Raw genomic sequence first — 27,277 nt, 5'->3', positions numbered from 1 at the left:
TGTAGCGCTCCAATGAGTGCTCGAACATCTTGCTTTAGTGAAGTTACCATAAACTTTTGAAATATGACATTTATCAGAGTGTAATACTTTTATTTAGATTTATATGAAAAATATAACCTCAGCATTGAGACAAATATAGCTCAACATGAAACATAGGCATAAACATAACCAAAGTAATTCCTTTGGGTCAATCCACAAAATATCCCTAAACCAGTTAATGTGGAGAAATAAGAAACCATCCTTGAGATAAAAAAAAAAAACATTCAAGAGGACTAAGCAACTAAGCAGCTAATTACAACGACTACATAATTCTGGACATAAACTTAAGTCATGTTATGTCTGTCAAGCAACATAATGTACTGCATGTGTAGGTCACTGAGATCCACCCGTTATAGGAAGACAGGGACACGTGCAACAAATCAGTTCACTATCATAATGCAAAACTACTTAACAAAACTAAAAAAGAAAAAGCAATGCATCTTTCTTCTCAATTACAAAACCAACATTTAAAAAAGTAAAAACACTGACAGTGACAATATTATGGTCTTACATTGTTCGACCACAATAACTGATTTTCAGATGGCAACAAGTCCAAAAAGCAAAAGGTAAGGCCTTTAACTAAGTGGTGTGATATGACATGAGATTCAGTCCTCGACAATGTTCAATAAGCTGTTCAGCTTCAGACCGCACGCAAGCTCCTCCTCTCGACTGGCCAATAACAGCCTATCCAGCTCCTTCAGGCGCTGCGCCATGGATACAGGCGCACCCTTGAGCCAATCTCGCTCTGCTTTCTCCAAAGGGTCTTCTGAGTCCGCCTCCTACAAAAAAAAGAAGACATTGAAGAATACTAATTAAGTCACTTAACTATTGTACTATTCATCGCAAATGCCCACAACACTTGGGTGAGAGAGACAGTGGCAGTGGTGGAAAAAGTACCCAACTGTCATACTTAAGTAAAAGTAAAAGATACCTTAATAGAAAATGACTCAAAAAGTGAAAGTCACCCAGAAAAATACTACTACAGTAAAAGTAAAAGTATTTGGTTTTAAATATACTTATATATCAAAAGTACATGTAATTGCTCAAATATACTTAAGTATCAAAAGTAAAAGTATAAATCACTTCACATTCCTTATATTAAGCAGGCGGCACGATGTTCTGGTTTTCAACACAGTCAATTCTCAAAACTATAACTCGGCCACTCAGGAGTTATGGCAAGCAACACAGTGTAGATTTGGCCTTGTGTATTAGGTTAGGTGAAAGGTGAATTTGTCTCCCAGTGTCTGTTGCAAAGCAGACTGAACCAGGTTTTCCTTTAGGATTTTCCCTGTGCTTAGCTCTATTCCATTTATTTTTATCCAAAAAAACTCCCTAGTCCTTGCCGATGACAAGCATACCCATAACATGATGCAGCCACCACCAAGCTTGAAAATAAACATAACTATTTGTATTGAGGACAAAGTTAATTTCTTTGCCACATTTTTTTCAGTTTTACTTTAGTCCCTTATTGCAAACAGGATGCATGTTTTGCAATAGTTTTATTCTGTACAGAATCTGTCAATTAGGTTAGTATTGTGGAGTAACTACAATGATGTTGATCCATCCTCAGTTTTCTATCACGGCCAATAAACTCTAACTGTTTTAAAGTCCCCATTGGCCTCGTGGTGAAATCCCTGAGCGGTTTCCTTCCTCTCTGGCAACTGAGTTAGGAAGGACGCATGTATCTTTAGGTGGTGTATCAATACACCCAGTCACTACAAAGTGTAATTAATAACTACACCATGCTCAAAGGGATATTCAATGTCTGCTTTTATTTTTACCCATCTACCAATAGGTGCCCTTCTTTGCGAAGCATTGGAAAACCTCCCTGGTCTTTGTGGTTGAATCGGTGTTGGAAATTCAATGCTCGACTGAGGGACCTTACAGATGTGTGGAATACAGAGATCAGGAAGTTATTCAAAAATCATGTTAAACACTATTATTGCACACATAGTCCATGTAACCTGTTACTCCTGAGCTTATTTAGGCTTGCCACAACAAAAGGGGTTGAATACTTATTGACTCATGACATTTCAGTTTTCCCTTTTAAATTAAATTGAAAAAAAAAAAAAACGGTATCTCAGACTGCCCATCTTAATCTTTTATTTTTATTGGCCAGTCTGAGATATGGCTTTTTCTTTGCAACTCTGCCTAGAAGGTCTGCATCCCGGAGTCGCCTCTTCACTGTTGACGTTGAGACTGGTGTTTTGCGGGTACTATTTAATGAAGCTGCCAGTTGAGGACCTGTGAGGCGTCTGTTTCTCAAACTAGACACTAATGTATTTGTCCTCTTGCTCAGTTGTGCACCGGGGCCTCCCACTCCTCTTTCTATTCTGGTTAGAGCCAGTTTGCGCTGTTCTGTGAAGGGAGTAGTACACAGCGTTGTACGAGATCTTCAGTTCTTTTAAAATGATAAACTTGGATTAGCAAACACAACGTGCCATTGGAACACAGGACTGATAGTTGCTGATAATGGGCCTCTGTACGCCTATGTAGATATTCCATTAAAAATCAGCCATTTCCAGCTACAATAGCCATTTACAACATTAACAATGTCTACACTGATCAATTTGATGTTATTTTAATGGACAAAAACATTGCTTTTCTTTCGAAAACAAGGACATTTCTAAGTGACCCCAAACTTTTGAACGGTAGTTTATATATATCTATATACTCATTCAAGGGTTTTTCTTTATTTCTTATAATTTTTTACATTGTAGAATAATAGTGAAGACAACAAAACTATGAAATAACATATGGAATCATGTAGTAACCAAAAAAGTGTTAAATCAAAATATATTTTATATTTGAGATTCTTTAAATAGCCACCCTTTGCCTTGATGACAGCTTTGCACACTCTTGGCATTCTCTCAACCAGCTTCACCTGGAATGCATTTCCAACAGCCTTGAAGGAGTGCCCACATATGCTGAGCACTTGTTGGCTGCATTTCCTTCACTCTGCGGTCCAACACATCACAAACCATCTCAATTGGGTTGAGGTCAGGTGATTGTGGAGGCCAGGTCATCTGATGCAGCACTCCATCACTCTCCTTCTTGGTCAAATAGCCCTTACACAGCCTGGAGGTGTGTTGGGTCATTGTTCTGTTGAAAAACAAATGATAGTCCCACTAAGCGCAAACCAGATGGGATGGCGTATCGCTGCAGAATGCTGTGGTAGCCATGCTGGTTAAGTGTGCCTTGAATTCTAAATAAATCACAGACAGCGTCACCAGCAAAGCACCCCCACACCATCACACGTCCTCCTCCATGCTTCACGGTGGGAACCACACATGTGGAGATCATCTGTTCACCTACTCTGCGTCTCACAAAGACGGTTGGAACCATACATCTCAAATTTGGACTCATCAGACCAAAGGACAGATTTCCACCTGTCTAATGTCCAATTCGACCATGAAGGCCTGATTCACGCAGTCTCCTCTGAACAGTTGATGATGAGATGTGTCTATTACTTGAACTCTGAAGAATTTATTTGGGCTGCAATTTCTGAGGCTGGTAAACTCTAATGAACTTATCCTCTGCAGCAGAGGTGACTCTGCGTCTTCCTTTCCTGTGGCGGTCCTCATGAGAGCCAGTTTCCTTATAGAGCTTGATGGTTTTTGCGACTGCACTTGAAGAAACTTTCAAAGTTCTTGAAATGTTCTGTATTGACTGACCTTCATGTCTTAAAGTAATGATGGAATTTCATTTTTCTTTGCTTATTTGAGCTGTTCTTGCCATAATGTGGACTTGGTCTTTTACCAAGTAGGGCTATATTCTGTATACCACCCCTACCTTGTTACAACACAATTGATTGGCTCAAATGCGTTAAGGAAAGAAATTCCACAAATTAAATGCATTCCAGGTAACTAACACATGAAGCTGGTTGAGAGAATGCCAAGATTGTGCAAAGCTGTCATCAATATATTTTGATTTGGTTAACACTTATTTGGTTACTACATGATTCCATATGTGTTATTTCATAGTTTTGATGTCTTCACCATTATTCTACAATGTAGAAGACAGTAAAAATAAAGAAAAACCTTGAATGAGTAGGTGTGTCCAAACTTTTGACTGGTACTGTGTCTGTGTGTGTGCACGTGAAGACAGTCGTACCTGTGTAGCAGTGGCCGCACCACCAGAAGTACAGATGGGGGCCATGATGTTAGTCATGGAGAGCAGGCTGGAGGGCATGAAGAGGGGCATAGAGATAGAGTCCAAGGACTCCACCTCTAGCCAGCGCTTCAGCTGCTCCTCACACCTCTGGCTATGTGCCCTCTCCTCCTGGAGACCGTGGAGGACCTTGTGGGGCAGCAGATCCCGGGGTGAGGGGGTGTGTGTGATGTCCAGAGTGTGGCAGGGGGCAGGGCGGTCCGGCCGATCCACCAGGCTCCGGAACAACTTCTGTCTGAGGGGAGGGAGAGCTGCGAGGCCTCCTGGACTGGCTCTGAAGAGGGGAGGGGAAGGAAGAGGAAGAAATGATCTATTTTTGTTTATCAATTCGCAGAAGGGAGTATAAGCCAACAGACTCAGGAGTACATTTGAGATCGAGAGAAATACAGAGGGAGAGAGAGAGAGACACAGAGACAGAGTAGTGAACCAGTCTCCTCCTTACCCCTGTGTCTCCTGCTGCTTCTCCCTGTGTGTGAGTCTGACCGCCTCCGTCCACTCTGCGGGGGGCTGGAAGCCATTCAGTCCCTCCTTGGGGAAGTAGACCAGGACCTCCCCATCCTCCGTCACTGCATCTGGAACAGCACCACCGGAGTCTTGGGATTAAGTTTAGCTCTTTACAAATTCCAATGCAATAAAAGGCTTTTTAACTTGTTTTCCTCATACAATACTTTGTCTCAAATGCTGCTGATAGCTCAGTTTATTCTGTCTAGCATTAGGAGCTGAATTTGTCTTTGGTGCGGAAAATGTCACCCAAAGAGCTAGAGTAGAGCAGATAGAGTAGATAAACCAATGGTCATCTCACCATCACAAACTGGGCTGTCAGGGTGTTGCCAGTCCTTCAGCTTGTGGTCTATGCAGAGAGCCACCACGTCGTCCCAGGGGACCTGCTGGAAGGATGGGCTTTCCTCCTCCCAGTGGTCCTGGGCTGCAGCCGTGGAACAGCGCACCCTCTCCAGTAGGTTTTCCAGGCGGGACATGAGGAGGGGCTGGCTGTGGCGCGAAGTTGGGATCTGGCTGGCGTACTGGAAGATGGCGGAACACAGCTGGGGCCAGGAGGCTGGGGGGAATTAGAGCTTTATTCATGAGATGTATTAACGAGTAGATAGGAGGGCAATGTAAACAGTTGTAATTTGAGCAGTAATAAGGCATAAATGTTAGCTGTCCGTCTCTGCTCCATGACAATGGAGTAGGCAAAAGCAAAAACAGATCTGGGATAAGGCTACATAAAAGTCGCAAGTCAACCGAATCACACACGCACAACCACATGCAAGCACAACTACACAGTCACACACACAAACCAAAAGCTACCCACCTGTGTTAGCGGGCATGTCCCAGCTGGGTATCTGCAAGCTGACAACAGCCGTCCGGAGCCAGGCCAGGTGTTGAGGGGAGTTCCAACCCAGGTGAGGCACCAAGTCCCGGGTCTCAGGCAGGGCGAACTCCCCCGGGGGCCAGGAGAGGCTGGAGAGGTGCTGGGAGGACACTAGGTCAGCCAGGAATGCCAGCACAGCGTTGTAGAGTGTGATGACAGGTGCCGGGTGTTGGCGCGCCAGCCCTGCCCCCGCCCGGTCCTGCCGGTGGCCATAGAGGCGGGCACTGAACTCGCGGCCCAGCCCGGCCTCCACAAAGTGCACCAGGGTCTGGGAGGAGAGGAGGGAGGGAGCTGGGGCACGTGCCAAGAGCCAGCGCACCGCTTCACTCACCTGGGGGCAAACAAACCCCATAAAACAGCACATTAGAATACTTCCAATTCAATACAACTTCGGCTGCGACGATACCAGCATCGCAATATTTTTCCCATGGCAAAAATGAAAACAAGAAACAGACCAAACTCTTTGGTCCCTTAAAAACCAGCTGTAAGTTATTGTGTGCTATAGCTTGAAGAAAAAAAAGCGAATCTTCCTAAAGAAGTTAAATCCGCTTCATGTTTTGTTTCCTTGGCACGATACTAACGAGTATCACAATACTGGTATCGTCCCGACCCTAAATACAACGCTACTCATTTAATTACCTTAGGCGCAATTTAAATATTTGTATTTTGTTTCAAGAGGGCTGTCCATACCTGCTCTGAGCCCTGTAGGTCGCTGGTGGTTTCTGGGATGTGGACGAACACGTGTTCTGATATCAGACCGTCTTCAACCAACGTCTGGAGCATCAGTTCTAACCAGAAGACAAGAAGAGGCAGGCAGAGAGTTACAGATTTGGTACTTAATAAGGACTTGCTGGTGATGTCCAGCCATGTGTGCATGTGTGGTTGGGGTACCCCTTACCTTCCTCCAGTTTCTGTGTGTCATGCGGGCCTGGCACCAATATGGCGAGGGGCAGTGGGCAGTCCCAGATATTGGCCTGCTGGAGCTGTTTAAGCTGGAGCAGAGCGGAGAGCAGGGGCACGTCCTGGTCCTCGCTGCCTGGGCTGGGGGCAGGCAGCAGCATCAGCAGGGCCCCCGTGCCCTGGAGCTCATGGGCCTCCTCCATCTTGGACAGGCCCTCTTCACTCAGCGGGCCCCGAGATGCCTGGTTGGGACAACACACACAGACACAGTCAGTACAACTACATTGCTGTCTGAAGTGTCTTGATATTGGCTTGGATGGGATTGGTGTAGGCATCAGGATGTTAATCAGTCAGTGTAGAACAAGGGTGTCAAACATGCGGGCCGGATCCGGGGTCCAATCCTGCCCGCGGGAGTTGAGTAAAAAAAAATATATACACAGTGCCTTCCAAAAGTATTCAGACCCGTTGACCTTTTCCACATTTTGTTAAGTTACAGCCTTATTCTAAAATTGATTTAATAGTTTTTCCCCTCATCAATCTACACACAATACCCCCATAATGACAAAGCAAAAACAGGTTTTTAGACATTTCTGCTAATTTATTAAATATAAAAAAACTGAAAAATCACATTTACATAAGTATTCAGACCCTTTACTCAGTACTTTGTTGAAGCACTTTTGGCAGCGATTACAGCATCAAGTCTTCTTGGGTATGACGCTACATGCTTGGCACACCTGTATTTGGGGAGTTTCTCCCATTCTTCTCTGCAGATCTTCTCAAGCTCTGTCAGGTTGGATGTGGAGTGTCGCTGCACAGCTATTTTCAGGTCTCTCCAGAGATGTTCGATCGGGTTCAAGTCCGGGCTCTGGCTGGGCCAATCAAGGACATTCAGAGACTTGTCCCAAAGCCACTCCTGCGTTGTCTTGGCTATGTGCTTAGGGATGTTGTCCTCTGGGAATGTGAACTTTCGCCCCGGTGCAGAGCGCTCTGGAGCAGGTTTTTATCAAGGATTTCTCTGTACTTTGCTCCGTTCATTTTTCCCCTTGATCCCTACAGAATTATACTGCCACCACCATGCTTCACAGTAGGGATGGTGCCAGGTTTCCTCCAGACGTGACGCTTGCCATTCAGGCCAAAGAGTTCAATCTTGGTTTCATCACACCAGAGAATCTTGTTTCTCATGGTCTGAGAGTCTTCAGGTGCCTTTTGGCAAACTCCAAGCGGGCTGTCATGTGCCTTTTACTGAAGAGTGGCTTCCGTCTGGCCACTCTACCATAAAGGCCTTATTGGTGGAGTGCTGCAGAGATGGTTGTCCTTCTGGAAGGTTCTCCCATCTCCACAGAGGAACTCTGGAGCTCTGTCAGAGTGACCATCGGGTTCTTGGTCACCTCCCTGACCAAGGCCCTTCTCCCGCGATTGCTCAATTTGGCCGGGCGGCCAGCTCTAGGGAAGAGTCTTGGTGGTTACAAACTTCTTCCATTTAAAAATGATGGAGGCCACTGTGTTCTTGGGGACCTTCAATGCTGCAGTCATTTTTGGGTACCCTTTCCCAGATCTGTGTCTCGACACAATCCTGTCTCTGAGCTCTACGGACAATTCCTTTGACCTCATGGCTTGGTTTTTGCTCTGACATGCACTGTCAACTGTGGGACCTTATATAGACAGGTGTATGCCTTTCCAAAATCATGTCTAATCAATTGAATTTACCAAAGGTGGACTCCAATAAAGTTGTTGAAACATCAAGGACGATCAATCGAAACAGGATGCACCTGAACTCAATTGAGACTCATAGCAAAGGGTCTGAATACTTATGTAAATAAGGTATTTCTGTTTTTTATTTTGTATAAATGTGCTAACATTTCTAAAAACCTGTTTTCGCTTTGTCATTACGGGGTATTGTGTATAGATTGATGAGGAACAAAATGTATTTAATCAATTTTAGAATAAGGCTGTAACGTAAGAAAATGTGGAAAAAGGGAAGGGGTCTGAATACTTTCCAAATGCACTGTATAACACATTTTCAGTGCAGCCCTCCAGATCTCGTTGAAGACCGAATACGGCATCTGGGCCAAAATTAGTTTGACACCCCTGGTGTAGAAAGTAGTTAATCAAATAATCACTAGTCTAAGGGGAAAATGTTTTGGTAATGTTGTTTTCGCTCCCACCTTGATGCTGATGTGTACTTTGTGAGTCATGTCTCCTGCTTCCCTGAATCCGTTGGTGATGCAGAGAGTCCTCAGTGTCCCCTCCTGCTCCTTTTCTGTGACCTTTGCACTTTCACCTCCCCCAAACTTAGTCTCCAGCCAGTCTGTCAGGATCCTGCAATAAGAGCACAGAGAACACACTCAATAAACACAAGTGTCATCAAAGAGGTAAGAAGCACTTGGAAAGCATGAGACTAGCTATTGAAAACAGGTGTGTGGAGAGAAAAATCAATCAAATGTATTTACAAAGCCCTTTTTACACCAGCAGAATGTCACAAAAGTGCTTATACAGAAACCCTGCCTAAAACCCAAAAGAGCAAGCAATGCAGATGTAGAAACACGGTGGCTAGGAAAAACTATCGAAAGGCAGGAACCTAGAGAGAAACTAGGCTCTGAGGGGTGGCCATTCCTCTTCTGGCTGTGCTGGGTGGTCCATTGCATTCGGATAAAAATATACAAAAGGCTGCCCCGTTTGAACATACATGGTCCTTGGTGAACATTCTGCAAGATGGACTTTGATGCGGCCTGTGGTTATTAGCATTATTGTATCTAAAAAAGTGTTATTATAAATCTATAATTAATGATAAGCAATTATAAACAAGAAAATTCTGTATATATATATATTGGTTGTGGTTTTTATTGTTGATATTTCATTCGCATTATTGTTATTATATAAATCATTGACGCTAGCTAAGGCTTTTACATGTTTTCCCTTGGAAAACCTACACTTTAGAATGTTTGCTACAATTTTTATGATATAATCACTGTTGCTAAGGTTTCACATTTTCGTTCCTTAGAGACCTTAGAATTTGGAATGTTCGGTTGAATTGTTGTAAAAATAAAGATTCAGTTGACTTTTCGGTCTATCTGGCAAATTATTACAGAACTTCAATGGAACACATTTCATCAACTCTTGCAAGTGTGAATCAAATTCTGACTCAAAGGTCTGACGATGTTCGCTATTGACACCATTGGAAAGTTTGAGCCTGTGATCTTTACCACAGGCAGAGATGAGAGCAAGACAGTCTGATTTTGATGTTGTTGCCTCTCCCATGACTCATGAGTTTCACTGATCTGTTGTGGATTCCACCAAGAGCTGGGATGAGTCCCATGACATCATGATAGAGCATTACAGCAAACTGGTTGATAAGAGAGATGCACTGAATGTGGATATTTGTGGAAAGGTGAAAAGCTGAATGAGTTTCAGGACAGAAAGAAACACTCGGAAAGCATGAGACCAGCTGGTGAAAACGGTCAGGTGTGTGGAGAGAAAGGTGGTCCATGCATCCAGTGCCACTTTCAGAAGGAAGAAAGTCCTCAAGAAGAAATGGTCTCACAAGCTGCTCCTATCCTGGAGCAGATGCAGATCAAGAACCACAGGATGGAAGCTGAGGTGCGGAGGCTTCAGAGGCAGCTGTCCATCAAACTGAAGTAACTTTACAGTATTTAGCTGAGCCGGAAAATACATGACACTCTTAGACACAGCCACCAAAGTACTGTTGAGAGTACTTGTATGCTGCACTGTGAGAGGGTGTGAGGAGTTCAACGGCAATTACATCTGCCACACTGTATTTGATCTCACCTGTCGGCTATGCTGGCAACACTCTCGTGGTCGCTGGGCAACAGCAGGGTGGCCTTCCAGAAGATTCTGCCAGGTGGGTTAGGAACGCTCTCAACCACCAGCGTAGGCATGTCTAGAGGAGTCCACACCGACTCACTGAAGGGGGGACACATATTGTTTAAATGTTGTGTTTGATGTAATTTTTGTTACTATGATTCAGAAATATGTACTTATCCTCCATTGTGAGAGAGTTTGAGAAGTACAAGAATCACGAGTGAGAGAAGAACTACAATGAAGTAAGAGCAGGGATGATGGCTTACTTCAACAGCTGCTGGTAGTAGAAGTGGACTCGCATTTGATGGATTGCTTCTTGTCTCATCTTTAGCAACCTGGGGACATTACAGAAGAGTCAGAGGTGTGTAAGAGAGAGCGAAGGAAAGAGAAAAAAAGAAAGAGAAAGAAAGAGAGAAGAGGGAGGCAAGGGCCAGAGTAGGGCAGGGTAGCTCCAGTACCTGGTGCTGGACAGGGCCATGTAGCCGGCATTACCCAGGTTGACCATGCCCCTGGCCAGGCAGTCCATAGAGGGCTGGGAGGGGGCACTGGGAGCCAGGGCTTTGAGCTTGTGGCGGGGGTCCACACAGCAGGGGGCGGCAGGGAAGCCCCGCATCTGTCTCTTCAGCTGCCTGCGTACCGCCACCACGTCACGCCACCTGACGGAGAAATACATGGGGAGAGAGGGGGTGAGAGGGAAGCTTGTGTCTTTTTGAAGAGCAAAACTTTTTGTGGAAGGTACTATGCAGCGCACAGATCCCCTCGCGCACTCAACGTCGTAGAGATATGTAGAGTTTCCTTGTAGGCCTATTTGGCGGGGAAACTGTGAAGCCAGCTGTATAGCCTATTGGCTGTTTCTGTTTATGAGTCTTTTATTAAATAATGCAAAACAAATGTGCCTGTTTGCTGCTTTTCATTAAAATCATTAGCTGTTCTTTATATGGCCTAAAATAAATGTGTTCATATGGGCAGAATATTATCTATAGGCTATGGCATACCGACTTTTGATCAGTTATGAAAATAGAACATTTCATGCCCAAGAAAATGATCTGGGAAAAAGGCCAACATTTGGAAATTTCAATAAAAATAAAAAAAGATGTCACATGACTAGAAAATGGAAACATTGTGATTTTAGAGACACAAAGTAACAATAGCCTATTATTAAAGGGTTAGGCTATACTGGGCTCTCACCATCATCATTATCATTATTCACATCATTCCAATTTAATCAAGTCACAATTATCAGCTTTGGTATGTGCATGACTCTAAGTCGCTTTGGATAAAAGCGTCTGCTAAATGGCATATTATTATTATTATTATTATTATTATCAGCCAGCAGGCTTTCCGAGTGAAGAGAGAGACATGGGTAGGCCTACCAACAGAAAAAAGTCTGAAAACAAAAATGATTATGAAATTCTAAATAGCCTTTTCTAAAATAATTTCCTGCAATTCTACATGACTGGATACATTACAATAATATTTTTCAATACCACACACAATTACCCAAATGACAAGATACTCTGATATTGACATAAAAAAAACTAACCACCCATTTCTTAAATGCAACCAATAGCATAGGCCAATGAAAAGCAGCCAGGTCACCTGTGATACAAGTCCGTTTTCAGCCAGCAATGAGTGGACACAGATTGTATGCCTACAATATGAAGAGGAAATTATAGTCCACCAAATTTCCAGTGGCACTCACTTATCCAAGGTCCTGGCGATGTCACTGACAAGCAATGGAATCCAAATTTATCCTCTACGTGCTTGAAAAAATATCCAGCCGCATGAATGCTACACCTACAGATGGGAACGACAGACCGCAAATAAGTCCTTCTGGAAGTGTACCGAATAAGATCTCTTTTTGTATTTTCAGAATTACGGAACTGCTACGATGCTGTCCTGCAAGACTTGGCGAAGACCAACAACTGAGTGGAAGGCTGGCATCGAACATTTTCGGGCGAATCTTGGTGCTACCCACCCCACCATTGGAAGTTCATCGAGGCATTGCAACAACAGCAGCAAAGAGGTGATATGAGAACGGAGCAGCAACTTGCTGTCGTTCCCCCACCTACCAAAAGCAACAGAAGGATCTAAAGCTACAGGGTTCAGAAGTACACTACGACTGAACGGCTGGAGTCCTACCGGAAGAGCGTTGTCTACACTTTCAAGTTGCAGTTATGAATATTCCACAATCCATCTGAGAGAAATTAGCACCTAGCCTTTGTGACATCCCTTTCAACCCTTTCAATGACTCCAAAATCCTTACGAGACCAGAACATTAAGCACATTCTTGGATGATTTGTTCTGCATTGTCATGAAGCCTACTCTTAATTTATTAATTTTTTGGATTATTTGAAATATATGTTTTAGGCCTACTTATTTTTGCCCAATAATTTTGGGTATTTTGCTAAGCTTTTTTGTTGATAAATGTTTTATAGTGAATGATTGGTGTTAATGGATGGTGTTAAACCTAGATAAAAATGAAAAAATATTTTTTTAAATGAAAAGACGTTGTAGAAACTAGATATTGGCTGTTCTTAGCCTTCAGCATTTATATTACCATATGAACTAATTTATATACAATATTCAGGTCATTACTGAATCAAGTTTTGTAGGCTATATGTGCTTCACAGCTTCTCCGGGAAACTCGACGTATTGTAGCCTCACACGGACGAAAGAGTAGCGGAGGAAGTAGTAAGCTTCTGCTGCAGTGTTCGCGGTAAAATATTCCACGTTGTGGTGGCGTTTCGACAGAGAAGGAGTGAACACCCAACGGAGAGAGAGGGCAGACTTTGAAAAGCAAACTTGAGCCTTGAAACTAAAACTGTTAGGAGCAGAGTTGGAGAACCTTGATATAGGGTCTACGCAAGACTGGTGGACCAACTGTCAACCCAAGCATTCATAGTTGTCATTCACATGACTTGGTTGTACCTCTTAATGTACTTCTGTATGCGCTGTAGCTCCGCCTCCAGGATGTCCTCCACCATTAGGAATATCTCTTTGTCCAGGGTCTCCTCCACCAGGCAGCTGCACACCTCGTCAGAGCAGCGCGCCATACATGCTGCCTCCTCCTCCGTGGCTAACCTGACACACAGATACTTTTACTCAAAAACACTTACACTACCAGTCAAAGGTTTGGACACACATACTCATTCAAGGGTTTATCTTTATTTATACTATTTTTTTACATTGTAGAATAATAGTGAAGACATCAGAACTACGAAATAACACATATGGAATCATGTAGTAGCCAGAAAAGTCTTAAACAAATCAAAATATATTTTATATTTGAGATTCTTCAAATAGTCACCCTTTGCCTTGATGACATCTTTGCACACTCTTGGCATTCTCTCAACCAGCTTCATGAGGTAGTCACCTGGAATGCATTTCAATTAACAGGAGTGCCTTCTTAAAAGTTAATTTGTGGAATTTCTTTCCTTCTTAATGCATTTGAGCCAATCAGTTGTGTTGTGACAAGGTGGGGGGGTATACAGAAGATAGCCCTATTTGGTGGCGCAGTGGTCTAAGGCACTGCATCTGTGCTAGCTGTGCCACTAGAGATCCTGGTTCGTATCCAGGCTCTGTCGTAGCCGGCCGCGACCGGAAGACCCATGGGGCGGCGCACAATTGGCCCAGCGTCGTCCAGGGTAGGGGAGGGAATGGCTGGCAGGGATATAGCTCAGTTGGTAGAGCATGGCGTTTGCAACGGCAGGGTTGTGGGTTCGATTCCCACGGCTGGCCAGTATGAAAAATAAAAAAATAATGTATGTACTCACTAACTGTAAGTCGCTCTGGATAAGAGCGTCTGCTAAATGACAAAAATGTACATGTAAAAGACCAAGACCAGATTATGGCAAGAACAGCAAAAAATGAGCAAAGAGAAACAACAGTCCATCATTACTTTAAGACATGAAGGTCAGTCAATACGGAACATTTCATAAACTTTGAAAGTTTCTTCAAGTGCAGTCGCAAAAAACATCAAGCCCTATGATGAAACTGGCTCTCATGAGGACCACCACAGGAATGGAAGACCCAGAGTTACCTCTGCTGCAGAGGATAAGTTCATTAGAGTTACCAGCCTCAGAAATTGCAGCCAAAATAAATGCTTCACAGAGTTCAAGTAACAGACAGATCTCAACATCAACTGTTCAGAGGAGACTGTGTGAATCAGGCCTTCATGGTCAAATTGCTGCAAAGAAACCACTACTAAAGGACCCCAATAAGAAGAGACTTGCTTGGGCCAAGAAACACGAGCAATGGACATTGGACCGGTGGAAAATTGTCCTTTGGTCTGGAGTCCAAATTGGAGATTTTTGGTTCCAACCGCCGTGGCTTTGTGAGACGCGGTGTGGGTGAACGGATGATCTCCGCATGTTTATTTCCCACCGTAAAGCATGGAGGAGGTGGTGTTATGGTGTGGGGGTGCTTTGCTGGTGACACCGTCTGTAATTTATTTAGAATTCAAGGCACACTTAACCAGCACCATCTGGTTTGGGCTTAGTGGGACTATCATTTGTTTTTCAACAGGACAATGACCCAACACACCTCCAGGCTGTGTAAGGGCTATTTTACCAAGAAGGAGAGTGATGGAGTGCTGCATCAGATGACCTGGCCTCCACAATCCCCCGACCTCAACCAAATTGTGATGGTTTGGGATGAGTCGGACTGCAGAGTGAAGGAAAAGCAGCCAACAAGTGCTCAGCATATGTGGGAACTCCTTCAAGACTGTTGGAAAAGCATTCCAGGTGAAGCTGGTTGAGAGAATGCCAAGAGTGCGCAAAGCTGTCATCAAGGCAAAGTGTGGCTATTTGAAGAATCTCAAATATATTTTGATTTTTTAAACACTTTTTTGGTTACTACATGATTCCATTTGTGTTACTTAATAGTTTTGATGTCTTCACTATTATTCTGCAATGTAGAAAATAGTAAAAAATAAAGAAAAACCCTGGAATGAGTAGGTGTGTCCCAACAGTACTGCACAGGTGCATATAAACAAGGGAGAGACAGCGCCATTAATATTGGGCTAGTGGTAGATATGGAATCAGGAATGTGAGTTGAGTGTAGAGGGGCAGCTTACTGGATCTCGGAGGCGGCAGTCTCCTTGATGCACTCAGTCAAGACCTCTTGGCTGATCTCAGAACAGAGAGAGTCACTAAACTGGGCCAGGAAGACCTCGTGCTCCTGCTTTCTCCTGCCACAGAAAAGAGAGGGAGAGACATGGATAATGAGTTGGAGACATCAAATCAAATTGTATGTCACATGCGCCGAATACAACAGGTGTAGACCTTACCGTGAAATGCTTACTTACAAGCCCTTAACCTACAATGCAGTTCAAGAAAATAGAGTTAAGAAAATAGTTACTAAATAAACTAAAGTAAAAAATTAAATAAAATAAAAAGTAACACAATAAAATAATGAGGCTATATACAGGGGGTACCGGTACCGAGTCAATGTGCGGGGGTACAGGTTAGTCGAGGTAATTTGTACATGTAGGTAAAGTGACTATGCATAGATAATAAACAGCGATTAGCAGCAGTGTAAAAACAAAGGGGGGTGTACATTTGATTAATTGTTCATCAGTCTTATGGCTTGGGGGTAGAAGCTGTTAAGGAGCCTTTTGGACCTAGACTTTGCGCTCCGGTACTGCTTGCCGTTCGGTAGCAGAGAGAACATTATATGACTTGGGTGACTGGACTCTGACAATTTTTTGGGCCTTCCTCTGACACCGCCTTGTATATAGGTCCCGGATGTCAGGAAGCTTGGCCCCAGTGATGTACTGGGCCGTACGCACTACACTCTGTAGCGCCTTACGGTCGGATGCTGAGCAGTTGCCATACCAGACGGTGATGCAACCGGTCAAGATGTTCTCGATGGTGCAGCTGTATAACTTTATGAGGATCTGGGGACCCATGCCAAATCTTTTCAGTCTCCTGAGGGGGAAAAGGTGTTGTCGTGCCCTCTTCACGACTGTCTTGGTGTGTTTGGACCATGATAGTTTGTTGGTGATGTGGACACCAAGGAACTTGAAGTTGGATGTGGAGTTACATGTTAACAGGTCAGAACTTGGACTAAGTGATTTGTTAAACTTCTGCTTCCAATGTATGGTTAAGAAAGTGAGAGATTTATAATATAAGCCATGACTTAGTCATGCGTGCATACATTTTGCGTATTGGTTTGCAGCTAGGGTTAGGATTGAGATCAAGGTGTTTCAGAGTCTCTGACCAACCTGGCTTCCTCTATCTTGCGTTTCTCCTCGGCGAGTCTCTCTCGCTCTGCTTGGACCGCAGCTGTGGACACCTCCCGGAGCATCTGCTCCACCACCTCGCTCACCACCGCCTCCATGTGGCCACTGCTCGCACTGCAGCGAGACAGAACAACAAGGCATTGGGTATCAATGTGAAAGGGGATGTTCAATGCTACTCCCGATGTACCACAGTGTATGCAATCATCAGTCAGTCTTAAACAAACAAAGCAATAATACAGCACTCACACGAGAGCAGCTGCAGCATAGTCGGCCCCGGCGCTGGCAACCTCCCACACCACCGCCTCCAGCACCTCCTCCACCACGCACTCCAGTTCTGCCAGAATGTCCTACAGCAGTAGGAGGTATAGAAAACATGAGTCATACAGACAGGGGGGGAACATCTCCTACCCTTCTGCTGAATTTGATACACATCTAGAGACTAGAGCTAAGACCAGAAAGGAAGCAGCAATGACCTACCAAAGGGTCTCGACCCACCATTTGGGAAATACTACCACTAAGGCAAGCTAGCGTCAAACCACTAGGGATTTCTCGCTCTCTCACCTCGTCAGAGTAGACTGGCTCAGGTTTGGGCGGGGGCGAGGGGGGTCTGACAGGCTGGGGCTGGGCGACGTCAATGAGCTGGAACAGCTGCTGTTGGAGATCTGCTGCAGGGTGAACCTGGATACTGGGTTGGGTGGGCTCCGGTTCCCCTGTCTCGTCTGTGCCCTGCAATGGCTGGGCAGGCTCGGTGACAGTGGCAAGGCCGGGGTACGGTGGGGGAAGATCCCCAAAGAGTCGTGGCTCTGCCAGCAGCCTGGCGGGTTTGTTCTGCGGCCGGGGGTCAACGTCCGGCTGGGCCTTGACTTCTGGCTTCTGCAGGGTGAAAGCTGGCACTGGGGAGATAGTAAAAAAAACCTCAAATTCTCATAGCCAGAATGATAAAGATTACAACACAGCAATATTTTTGTAAAGAACATGGACACCCCTCATACCTGTGACATTGAATCATTAGCTCAAGACTACCAATACAAACTATTGAACATTTCAACATGGGGTAGCAACAACAGTAGACAACTCGAGACACCATGACAGGCTAAATAAACAATGTCAGTAAGGGCTGTCTTGAACATCAATCTACGGGCACAGCGGCTCTACAGGCCTCCACAGTTTAGCCATCTTGAACTGCCATGGCTCCCATACCCGTTACAGCCACCGGGCCGCTCCCGAAGATGGCAGCGGGCGAAGGTTCTGCCAGCGGACCCTCCCCCCAGTACTTGTTGTAGGCATCGAAGCTGCAAACGGGGACATGCTGGGGAGGGCTGGGCAGTGGCCCTCCGTTTACCACCTCCCCGATCAGCACAGCCCTCTTGGCCATGATGACGTCTGACTTCACTTGGGGTAGGTTCAGGTCGGGCTCCTGCCAGGCCGTGCGGCTCAGTTCCACCAAGCTGTGGGGTCAGGAGGTCAGAGGACATCAGAGAAGGAAGTCTGTTGCTTGATGACAACAATTACCCAATGAAACATTAAAAAGTGACTATACTGATTAATTTTCAGATTTTGTTTTTATATGAATACTTTTTTTTTAAAGGGGCAATCAGCAGTTGCTACATCCATTTTCGGACTCATAAATTGACAATATGTACCCATTGATTCATGAAGAATATAACTTATGAATGCCTCATGAGCTTAGTTCAACTGTCGTACCCCATCAGAACACAAAATATAAGCTGGTTTTACCAGAGGTTGCGTTAGCTTTCAGAAATCTGCATTTTCAAAACGCACAACATCAGAAACATTTTATATTGACAGTCAACAGTGTTTTTTTTGCTTCAATAGGAGTGATCAGGGGCATGCAACTATAGTTTTCCTTAACACTAAATACATTAGTGCAACACATTGAGCAGAAAATAGCTTCATTTTCTTGAGAAAAGTGCAACACTATTTGTCTAGCAGCCACACATACGTAAATTAGCTTAGAAAACCGATGCATGGCCATCCTATTTCTCATGTTCATCATAGACAAAATGTAGCCAGCTACATTTCCTAATGTTTTGCTTGAAGTTAATCTTGCATTTTACCAGAGAAAAGTACACAGAGAAAGGTCGCTACAAAGTCAGAGCGCCTTCTGCTGATACAATGCCTGTTGGTGAATGTGGGAATGACGACGAGTGGAGAAGAGCAACTGAAGCACAACATTTGTCTGAAGCAGAAATTACAATAAGAAGCATTTTAGATCTATATTTACAAAACGCAGAAAGATATGTTAGGCGTTTAATATTTTTATTTTCTGTGTGAAAAACGCAGAATTCTGCATTAACGCAACCCCCATTTAATAACATAAATGTAAAAAACTATATAGCCTCAAAACATGGTTAAAACTATAATTTTGAAATCATGGATGATATCAGTTTCAGCTTTTCGCAAAACAGGGGCGGGTGTACTCTTTGTTATTGTTTTTAGCCGCTTTAAACACTGTCCCTCTGGGCCCTTTACTGTTGTGAAGATGTTACATTCAAGCGATACAGGGAGGTGCAACCTGAACATTGGTTTTCTGTTCGCTACAGGTTTTTTCCCAGTAAATATGTTGGGTACATATATTGTATTAGACAGGTACTGGTACTGACCCGCCACTGATGTTGAGGCCGAATTGCTGGATGAAGTCTGTGGCCTCAGAGGCATCTTGGAACATGAGCATGCGCACCAGATCCTCCAGGGGAAAGATGGTGGACCTCTGAGAGCCCACTGTGTGGGCGATATTCAGGGTCCTCAGGGCCTTGCCCCTCACCTACACACACAGGAATGCATACAAACACATAGGCATGCACACACAAACGTCCATCAATTCCCAAGGGACAACCAGTTGATGGGACGTGACGCTCATTACTACAGGTTAAACTTCCTACTACTTTTCAAAGCTAATTACAGACCCACTAAACATTCCATGGCATGTAAGGAGGTACATTACTAGGGTAGGTGACGTTTATTGCTGACCTGGTTGAAGTATCTGTGCAGTAGGCAGCCCGCCAGGTAGGAGGCAGACTTCACCAGCTTGAAGAAGCGTACAAAGTTGTTGCTGTTGAGAGCCGCGAATGCCTGCACGGCAAACTTCACCTCTGGAGAGTTGCGCACCTCGTCCCTGAACTGCTGCACCTCACTGTGTGGACCACAACAAAAGAGAGCATACTCTCAGTCAGAGGGGAGGTGAAGGGTGGTGTTTGAAACATTAAAACAAAGACATGCTTACAGTTCATTGGTAGTATGTTTACAAATGGAGAATAACTGGGGTATTGTCACAGTCGTAAGCACGAAACAGAAGAAAACGGTCCGTAACGAAGTGAGACTGGGAGGTAAAACTGACCAATAAGAGAATTATTTTCATTTATCGTTGCAAAACCTTTTGCTACAGTGTACCCTAATGAACACGACCCAATCATTGGCGAGTGACTGACCGGAGGACGTCCCCGACGTCTAGTTTGAGAAGCACGTTGTACTGGCGGAACTCGGCCTCTTGGGGGCAGTAGACGCCCCTGGTGGCCAGGTCCTGGTACATCTCCTTCAGGCTCTGCAGGCACTTGGTCATGTTCTCGTTGTTGATCTTGGCGTCAAACGTCATCATGTGCTCCTGGCACAGGTGGTGGGCACAGTGCACATGGAAGCGGGTGCACTTCTCGATCAGCGACACCGTCAGCGGGTCACACAGGTGCTGCTGGGTGATGTCCTGGGAGGAAAAATGAGTAGGAGAGGAATAGAGTTACCATAACTCCAACAGACAAAGCCCCTCAGACCGCAGCAATATGTATCAATGAATGTGTTATGATAACTTTTTCATAAGCTTTCTTTTTGCATTTCTTTTTCTGCTCTCATCTACTCTCTCAGCACTTTCCCATTCCCAATTACTTGCCTCGTACAAGGACTTTTCTGTCATTGTGACACCGATAATAAACAATAAAAAAAACAGGAGCAGCTAGCTAGCTAACCAACACTAGCTGTGTTTACCTTACGGATGCCGCGGGTCCTGTTCCACACAAAGTCGTACCAGTCGCGGTAGTTGTCGTGGCCCTGGTCCATGATCTGGGTGACCAGGTACTCCATTGTCATGCTGAGCACGGGGAGGGGCCGCAGCTCGTAGGGGAGGGGCTCCTCCTGGTCCGCCGATGACCTGCTGTACTCCTTGATGGCCGCCACGTGGTCCACCTGGACAGGAAGGGGTTACGTCTCATTATAAAATGTATAAACCAGGTTGTTTTTATTCAACTGAGACATTTGTGGGTGGGATATACTCATGCCCAATGTCAAGCACTTGGAGTTTGAGGACATAGCTAGATAAAAAGCCTACATATCATCATCATCATCATTAATATGATTATCATAAGCCATCAAGTGGAACTTCTCTATTGATGAGAGGTTCATGTACTTTACACAACAGTAGCACAGGTGCAGTGTACATGCAAAAGGTGTGCCTGAGAGAATTTGTGTGTATTGAAACAGGGATAGAAGAAATGGCTTTACCCTCTCTGTATCTGGGACGACCTCAAAGCAACTGAGCTGGTTGCGGGTCTCCCTCATGTAGCGCTCCTTCTCGGGGCACATGTCCGGGCATGTCCCCACAAAGAAAGACAGCTCCAGGTCTGTCCGTTTGGGCCGCCCTGCACATTGAACAACATAACCAGTCAGTCTCTCCAGCCCAGATTATTTAATCTTTATTATTATTACTTTAATTTCATCGTTGTTATTATGCCAACAGTCAAAGAAATTGACATTCAGCACATTCCTCCATGTCAACACTTGGCTTCATACTAAAGAAATGCAGGTAAGTCAATTCAGTAGCTCGTGGCCAGTTCCAGGACTGCATGTCAGACTGACAGCTCTACTGTACCTACCAGCTCGCATGATCTTGTCCCTCTGCTCCAGGAGGCGGTACTTCTCCTCGGCTGTCTCAGCCAGCTGGCCAATCAGGTGGAGGAGGGAGGAGGGCACGGGGCGGTCAGAGCTCTGGCCCTCGGAGCTGCTGTCCTGCTGGGGCTCGCTTTCAAACTGTAGGGACTTGGCTATGGACGGCTTCTTCACTGGTGAGCTGAGAAACGAAGTGTCTTTTTTATATCTGATGTCACATCCTGATGTGCTTAGAGATTAACTCTAGTCACCCACGGCTAGCTAACACCCACAGTTATCCCCCAATTAATAAGCCTCGAGGGATTTCCTAATGTATCTATTATCTTTACAGTATAAGTCGTATGTTTCCACATGTATTTCAGGTTATAAAAGCACTTCACAGAAACTAGAAGTCTGGCCCAGCTAGCTGTGAGGGGCAGCCAAGATTACCTCCTGCTGAGGTTGACGGTGCTGCTGAGGGCAGGGACTCTGGGGAGGGGCTTCCTCAGCGGAGAGGAGGACTGGAAGCCCCCCAGGCTGGTGTCTGAAACCTGGTTGTCCCTGTTGCTTTCTTCCTCCTCTCCCTCTTGGGCTCGATCGCCTTTCTTCCCTGGGCCTGACACAAAGAACACAGAAGGAGTAATACACAGTACACACGAGCGTGCACACACACAATCAATTTCTCAAGAGAGACCGGGTTCAATCAAGGTACATGGAAATACAGGGGCAGCTGATCAAGAGCTTGACAGTGGGCTACTTGTCTGTCAGATGATTTCCCTTAGATAAGCCTATTAATTGAGTACTTAACTAGTAACAGTAATTTGGTCTGTATTATTTGACTTAACTCTGCAAAATAGGAGGATGCGGCCACAAGGACTTACTGTGTTTCTTTCTCTGCCAGAAGAGAAAGATTTCCTGTCTGTGCAGCATTTTGCCCTTCTTCTTTGCCTTTGCTGCTGATGCCTGAAAGGTATCACAGACGTTTGAAAAAAAAAAAAAAATATCTCAGTTAAATTCAGCACAAACATATAATCGAATTGAGAATCCCCAAAAGCGTGTCAAGTCGCCTCTGTTGTCAGTAGAGTGTGTGTACTCACGTGGTCTTGGAAGTGGACGATAGCCAGGTTCTTATGGGGTCGGCAGTAGACCCGGCAGACTTTCCCGAAGCGGCCAAAGTGCTTTTCTATGATGTTCTTTTTGTTGAGACTGGGTGGGACGCTCTTGCACTGGAGGATGGTGGCGTCGGTGGGGGACATGCCCCCCAGGCTGTCCGTGCTCTCCCCGCGCTGCCTTCTCCTAGCTGGGGTCTTGGTCTCAGCGTCTGGGTCGGGCACTTCCAACGAACCTGGAGGAAAAGGAGAGAATAAAATCAGCATGAGAAAATCTGTGATACACATTAAACATAATACTTTAAATTCAGCAAGGCATATGATTTTGGTTAACAGCAAGTAATAGTGTTTTACTTAATTTTCATGATGAGGACTTACCAGTCTCCTCTGCTTTCTCCAGAACCTCTCTGGTGGGGGCCTGAGCCCTGGGAGGAGTAGCAGGTCTGAGACTGATCGGAGCTTGTGTGTCTGCTCTCTCCCCCTCCCCCCATCCTGGAGGCTGCTGCTCCTCCTTCATGGGGTCCCTCCTCACTGAGTTGGCTGCGGATTTCAAAACGCCACTCATGGCCCTGCAGAAGAGTCCACCCATGGGGCCGCGGGAGGACCTCAGGAGAGGCCGCTTCGAAGGGTGTCTGGGTAGGTCAGCTCTGGCTTCAGCTTGGGCGTCCTCTGACTGGGCAGGCTTCCCTGGAGCGGCTTTGGGATTCGCTGGCTCCTCCTTCCGCTTAGTTCCTTTTCCAAGTCTCCCAAACACTGTCACTTCCCTAGTGCTCTCCTCATCGCCAACTTTCTCCTCAGCTGGGGCCTCGTTTTTGAGGTCTCCAAATGTAGAGGTCTGGCCAAAGCTGACTCCTCCGAACAGGGACATCGGGGGCGCGGGCTGGGACTGGAGGACTTTGGTAGAGAAGCTGAAGGAGGAGGGGCTGCTGGGGACCGGGGCTGGTTGGGGGGCGGCGGTGCTGGAGTTGGTGCTGGAGAGAGCAGATGGCTGGGAGAATGTGAACTGCAGGCTCCTTCCGGAGCCTACGCTGCTGGTGAGAGGGTCTTTCTGGGTCAGGCTGGTAGTGGCAATGGAAGCGGAGATGGAGGGGGCCACTGCCGGCTGGGAGAAGCTGAAACCAAGCGGGCCACTCTTGGCTCCGGTCAGGAGAGAGAAGCCTGAGTTGGCCGGTCCACTGCTGTCCTTGGTGCTGAAAGAGGGCTGGGTGGTGGTGGCGCCACCGAAGGGCTGCTCGGATGCAGCGGCGGGCTGAGGATTAGCCAGCTCTGGGCTGGCGCTGAAGATGGGCTTAAACAGCACCTCGTTGGACGGTTTGAAGCTGAATTCTGATGTGCTGAAGCCTCTACTCTGGACGACACTCTGAGCAGTACCAAAGGAGGTGGTCGTGGCGCTGGGCTGCGGCTGGCCAATGGGCGACTGGCCAAAGCCCAAAGGCTGTGCCGACCCTGTGGTGGTGGTAGTGGTGGGGCCAGAGGAAGCCTGGGAGATCCCAGAGGAGAGGCTGAACGCCGGGGTCTGCTGCTGCCCGTATGCAGGCGGCTGCCCAAAGGCAGAGCTCTGTCCAAAAGCAGGCGTTTGTCCAAACCCAGAGCTCTGACTCTGTCCAGTGGCCTGTCCATACGATGGCGGGGGAGCACCACCAAACCCAGAGCTACCCTGCCCCAATGAGGACTGACCAAAGGCTGGAGGCTGACTTATTGAAGAGAATGTCGAGGTCTGCCCTGATGCCTGACCTAGTCCGCCACTTTGCCCAAAAACAGAGCTTTGTCCGAGCGAAGGCGTCTGCCCAAATGCCAGAGACTGACCAAAGACTGACGGCTGACTGAAGGCAGACGGTTGCCCGAATGTTGCGGTTTGCCCAAATGCTACATTCTGTGGAGGGTTGGTGGAGCCCTCCTGTCCGAAGGCCTGGAACATGCCACCAGTCTTGTTAGTGTTGCTGGAGGCCTGGAAAGCTCCTCCCTGCTGCCTCCCAAACAAACTGTTGGGATTCATTGTGGAAATGTCAGTATTGTCTCAATTGTACTCAAGGGCATTCACTTATTCAGTTGCGCTCACAAAAGCCGACCTAGAGGCCAGGCTGCTGCAAGGCATGTTGAGGAAAGTGTGTGTTCCTCCATTTGAAGTGTCTTCAGTGAAGCATCATCGAGTCTGAAAACATGCAAAGTAAACATCAGCATGTTGATGTTATCTAGCTAACATGTTATCTAACGTGGTTTATGGAAACATGTCTTAATGTTATCTGAAAAAGTAACTAATTATGTACACGCAATTCAGCTTCAAAGACTATGCAAACACTTTTATGGCGTACTTTACATGTAACTAGCTAGTTAGCTAACATGTTGTGCCTTGTAAAATGTTAGCTAGCTAACGTTAGTTACATCATGTAAACCTAGCTAGCTAGCTAACGTTTCGCTTGTTAGCACGCTAGCGAATTTACAAGACGTGCTACTTGAAAATGAAGGACATGTATTTGATAACGCTAAAACGTTCGGTTGCTTTAATATAATACAGACGGACTTTACCTTTATATTGTTTCAAACAAGATAGCTAGTGACCTACTTTTTCAGTATTCCATTATGCTCATGGATTAGAAACTTGCTGACATCCGGTTCCGGTCCAACCTGTTTCGGCTCCCGGTTTCTACATTCTACCCCGGGAAGGATCCGTATGAGAAGAATGCTAGCTAGCTAGAATGTTGCAATTCTTTTTTCAAGCAATATTATATTTTTTCTATATAATAATATATTCGATTTTTATCACTACATCAGCTCTAGAGGACCTTGTAGAATAGTACATATTTGCATTCATAATCTGAAATAAGAAGGCCTTCTACAACTGGAACGACTGAGTCACCTTGATTGAACCAACGAGCATTCGCCGGCTAACAACACGCTAGCTACCTAGGCTATCTGTTTATTGTATGTAGCCATTCGCAATATTTACGACTACTTGATAAAAAAATTATTTCCCTCAGACTTTTTGTAACGTTAGTGACTGGCGTTTTGAAATGGGTGTAGTTCTACGGAATCTCCAGAACGTGGTGCCGCTGCGACGCGCGAGGCTACGGAAGGACGTGGAGACGTTGAGGCACATATTGGGCATCCAAAAATTTGATTTGGGAGTCATTTGCGTGGACAACCGCAAGATTCAACGGATCAATAACATTTATAGGAAAAAGAATATGCCCACGGATGTCCTCTCATTTCCATTCTATGAGGTTGGTATCTAAATTTCCTTCCCAGCATTCACCTGCCACTGCCAAGAGGTCTAGGCTTTTATGGCATGGGTGTTAGTGCACAGCAGGGTCATGGTTCAAGTTGCAGTGGTGGTATGGTCCCCGTCGTCTCTGGCCTCTGTTGGAAGTGTTACCCTGTTCGCAGCATTGGGGTTTGGAGTGGGACGCTTCCAGAGAGAGTGGCCGAATAGACTGTGACGCCTCCTTGTATGTAAGTGTACTACCTCTGCCAAGAGGCCCAGGCTTTTATGGCACAGGTAGTAGTGCACTTGCCCACAGCACACCCTGTAACCACATGGTCACTGCAGTGCAAGCTTCTATCCTGCTATTCCCCCTAATCGCTGGACCTACGTGTCTTTGCAGTGTGCATACTATGTGAACATTTGGAAATTGAATTTAGGTAAAGAAACAGTGATCAAAGTTTGTTTTGTTTCTAAAGGAACTGAGGCCTGGGAAGCTGCCTTGCCCCCTTTACAGAGATGAACTGAACCTTGGAGACATTTTCTTGGGGGTTGAATACCTGATGAAACAGTGCCAGCAGGAGTCTCAGGATCTTCATGGAACTCTCACAGTGAGCAAACTACTAGTAAAACAGCCACAATGCATGCACAACACACACCCTACAACACAGTAATATCATGCAGCAACAGACATGAAATCACAATTTTTTTTATTATAACCAATTGAAGCCAGGGTCTTTTTGACGGGAGCATAAGAGTGAGGCGGGGAGGCCCACCTTGCCTTTACCATGGTGAAATACTGCAGGATAAATGGTTTGTCCAGTCACTATCATCATGTGATCACCAATCACACGCAAAAGTATAACGAAGTTTCTAGTGAAATACTATTTGCCAGCACACGCTAAATATGGTTCTGGGTCCCAAGATTGATAGACAATTGATTTTTTAAAATTTGTATTACACTACTCACCACTAGCAGTTGCATTAGTGCTTGTTCATTTGACTTTTTTGTCCCCCTTCTCCTTGGCTCAGTCAGTCACTGCTCATGGAATCTGTCACTTGTTGGGTTACAGACATGAAACTGAGGAGGAGTGGAAAGAGGTATGGATGATGATTCAAAGCGCAATGGCTTGGTCCCACTAAGTGCCATATGTCAATGATTGAAAGATCTCCTTTTAACAGTTGTATATCTGTGCTCCTAGATGCTGCAGAAGGAAAGCTACATTCTTAATGAGTTCAACAGATTCACTGGCAGACAGCTGGTGCCTCTGACCAAGAAATGTAGCCAAGACGAGTGACCACCAAGAAGAACCACCTGCAATGGAAGGACTTTGAAATGAATGGACTTAGCATTGAATGGATTTGGAAACTTGCATAGAGGACTCCTTGACCATGAATGAACTGCCTCTTTCCAAGTGATAGCCACAGACCATGTCAGCCTTCTTGTGATTGTTGATGAGCTTTTACCTATGGAACTAGACAGACTACTCTATTTTCACAATCAAACTGCACTACTGACACTGCTCATGACTTGACATTGATGACAATTAATG

The 27,277-nt window shown here is 45.5% G+C and overlaps 2 protein-coding genes across 3 annotated transcripts; one reads left to right on the top strand and one right to left on the bottom strand.

Moving 5' to 3' along the window:
• Positions 1-73: 73 nt before the first annotated feature.
• LOC121551374 (minichromosome maintenance complex component 3 associated protein) lies at positions 74-25,166 on the bottom strand. 2 transcript variants are annotated; one of them, XM_041864004.2, is made up of 28 exons: positions 25,089-25,166; positions 22,904-24,677; positions 22,514-22,761; positions 22,298-22,379; positions 21,867-22,032; positions 21,425-21,618; positions 21,054-21,190; positions 20,541-20,738; positions 19,994-20,262; positions 19,536-19,698; positions 19,169-19,329; positions 17,745-17,992; positions 17,106-17,437; positions 16,791-16,891; positions 16,527-16,658; positions 15,378-15,491; positions 13,232-13,384; positions 10,759-10,956; positions 10,567-10,635; positions 10,268-10,402; positions 8,647-8,800; positions 6,480-6,723; positions 6,272-6,369; positions 5,522-5,912; positions 5,012-5,266; positions 4,652-4,781; positions 4,153-4,483; positions 74-818 (listed from the first exon to the last, which is right to left on the bottom strand). In XM_041864004.2, the coding sequence occupies exons 2-28, from the start codon at positions 24,519-24,521 to the stop codon at positions 645-647; spliced, it is 6,495 nt and encodes a 2,164-aa protein (XP_041719938.2). In that variant the 5' UTR covers positions 24,522-24,677; positions 25,089-25,166; the 3' UTR covers positions 74-644. The 2 variants fall into 2 exon arrangements, with proteins under 2 accessions (XP_041719938.2, XP_041719930.2); XM_041863996.2 differs by having other exon boundaries at positions 25,052-25,130.
• A 9-nt stretch (positions 25,167-25,175) lies between these two features.
• On the top strand, positions 25,176-27,201 carry ybey (ybeY metalloendoribonuclease). Its single transcript, XM_041864078.2, has 4 exons — positions 25,176-25,746; positions 26,204-26,335; positions 26,757-26,825; positions 26,927-27,201. Exons 1-4 carry the CDS (start codon positions 25,537-25,539, stop codon positions 27,020-27,022), a joined length of 507 nt encoding a protein of 168 aa, XP_041720012.1. The 5' UTR covers positions 25,176-25,536; the 3' UTR covers positions 27,023-27,201.
• Positions 27,202-27,277: the final 76 nt, after the last annotated feature.

This window comes from Coregonus clupeaformis, chromosome 4 (genome assembly GCF_020615455.1).
Source record: "Coregonus clupeaformis isolate EN_2021a chromosome 4, ASM2061545v1, whole genome shotgun sequence".
Lineage (NCBI taxonomy): Eukaryota > Metazoa > Chordata > Actinopteri > Salmoniformes > Salmonidae > Coregonus > Coregonus clupeaformis.
The sequence above is the reverse complement of the archived record's forward strand: the minus strand, read 5'-3'. Positions and strand labels throughout refer to the sequence as shown.

What these genes read in the sequence shown, in the direction of transcription:
- LOC121551374 (XM_041864004.2), bottom strand. Translation starts at nt 24,521, where the DNA reads ATGAATCCCAACAGTTTGTTTGGGAGGCAGCAGGGAGGAGCTTTCCAG. An exon ending in TGCACAGATACTTCAACCAG is followed by an intron (nt 19,330 to 19,535) that starts GTCAGCAATAAA and finishes CTGTGTGTGTAG; the next exon opens with GTGAGGGGCAAGGCCCTGAG. An exon ending in ACTGCCGCCTCCGAGATCCA is followed by an intron (nt 13,385 to 15,377) that starts GTAAGCTGCCCC and finishes TCTGTGTGTCAG; the next exon opens with GTTAGCCACGGAGGAGGAGG.
- ybey (XM_041864078.2), top strand. Translation starts at nt 25,537, where the DNA reads ATGGGTGTAGTTCTACGGAATCTCCAGAACGTGGTGCCGCTGCGACGC. An exon ending in TCTCATTTCCATTCTATGAG is followed by an intron (nt 25,747 to 26,203) that starts GTTGGTATCTAA and finishes TTGTTTCTAAAG; the next exon opens with GAACTGAGGCCTGGGAAGCT. An exon ending in CTGAGGAGGAGTGGAAAGAG is followed by an intron (nt 26,826 to 26,926) that starts GTATGGATGATG and finishes CTGTGCTCCTAG; the next exon opens with ATGCTGCAGAAGGAAAGCTA.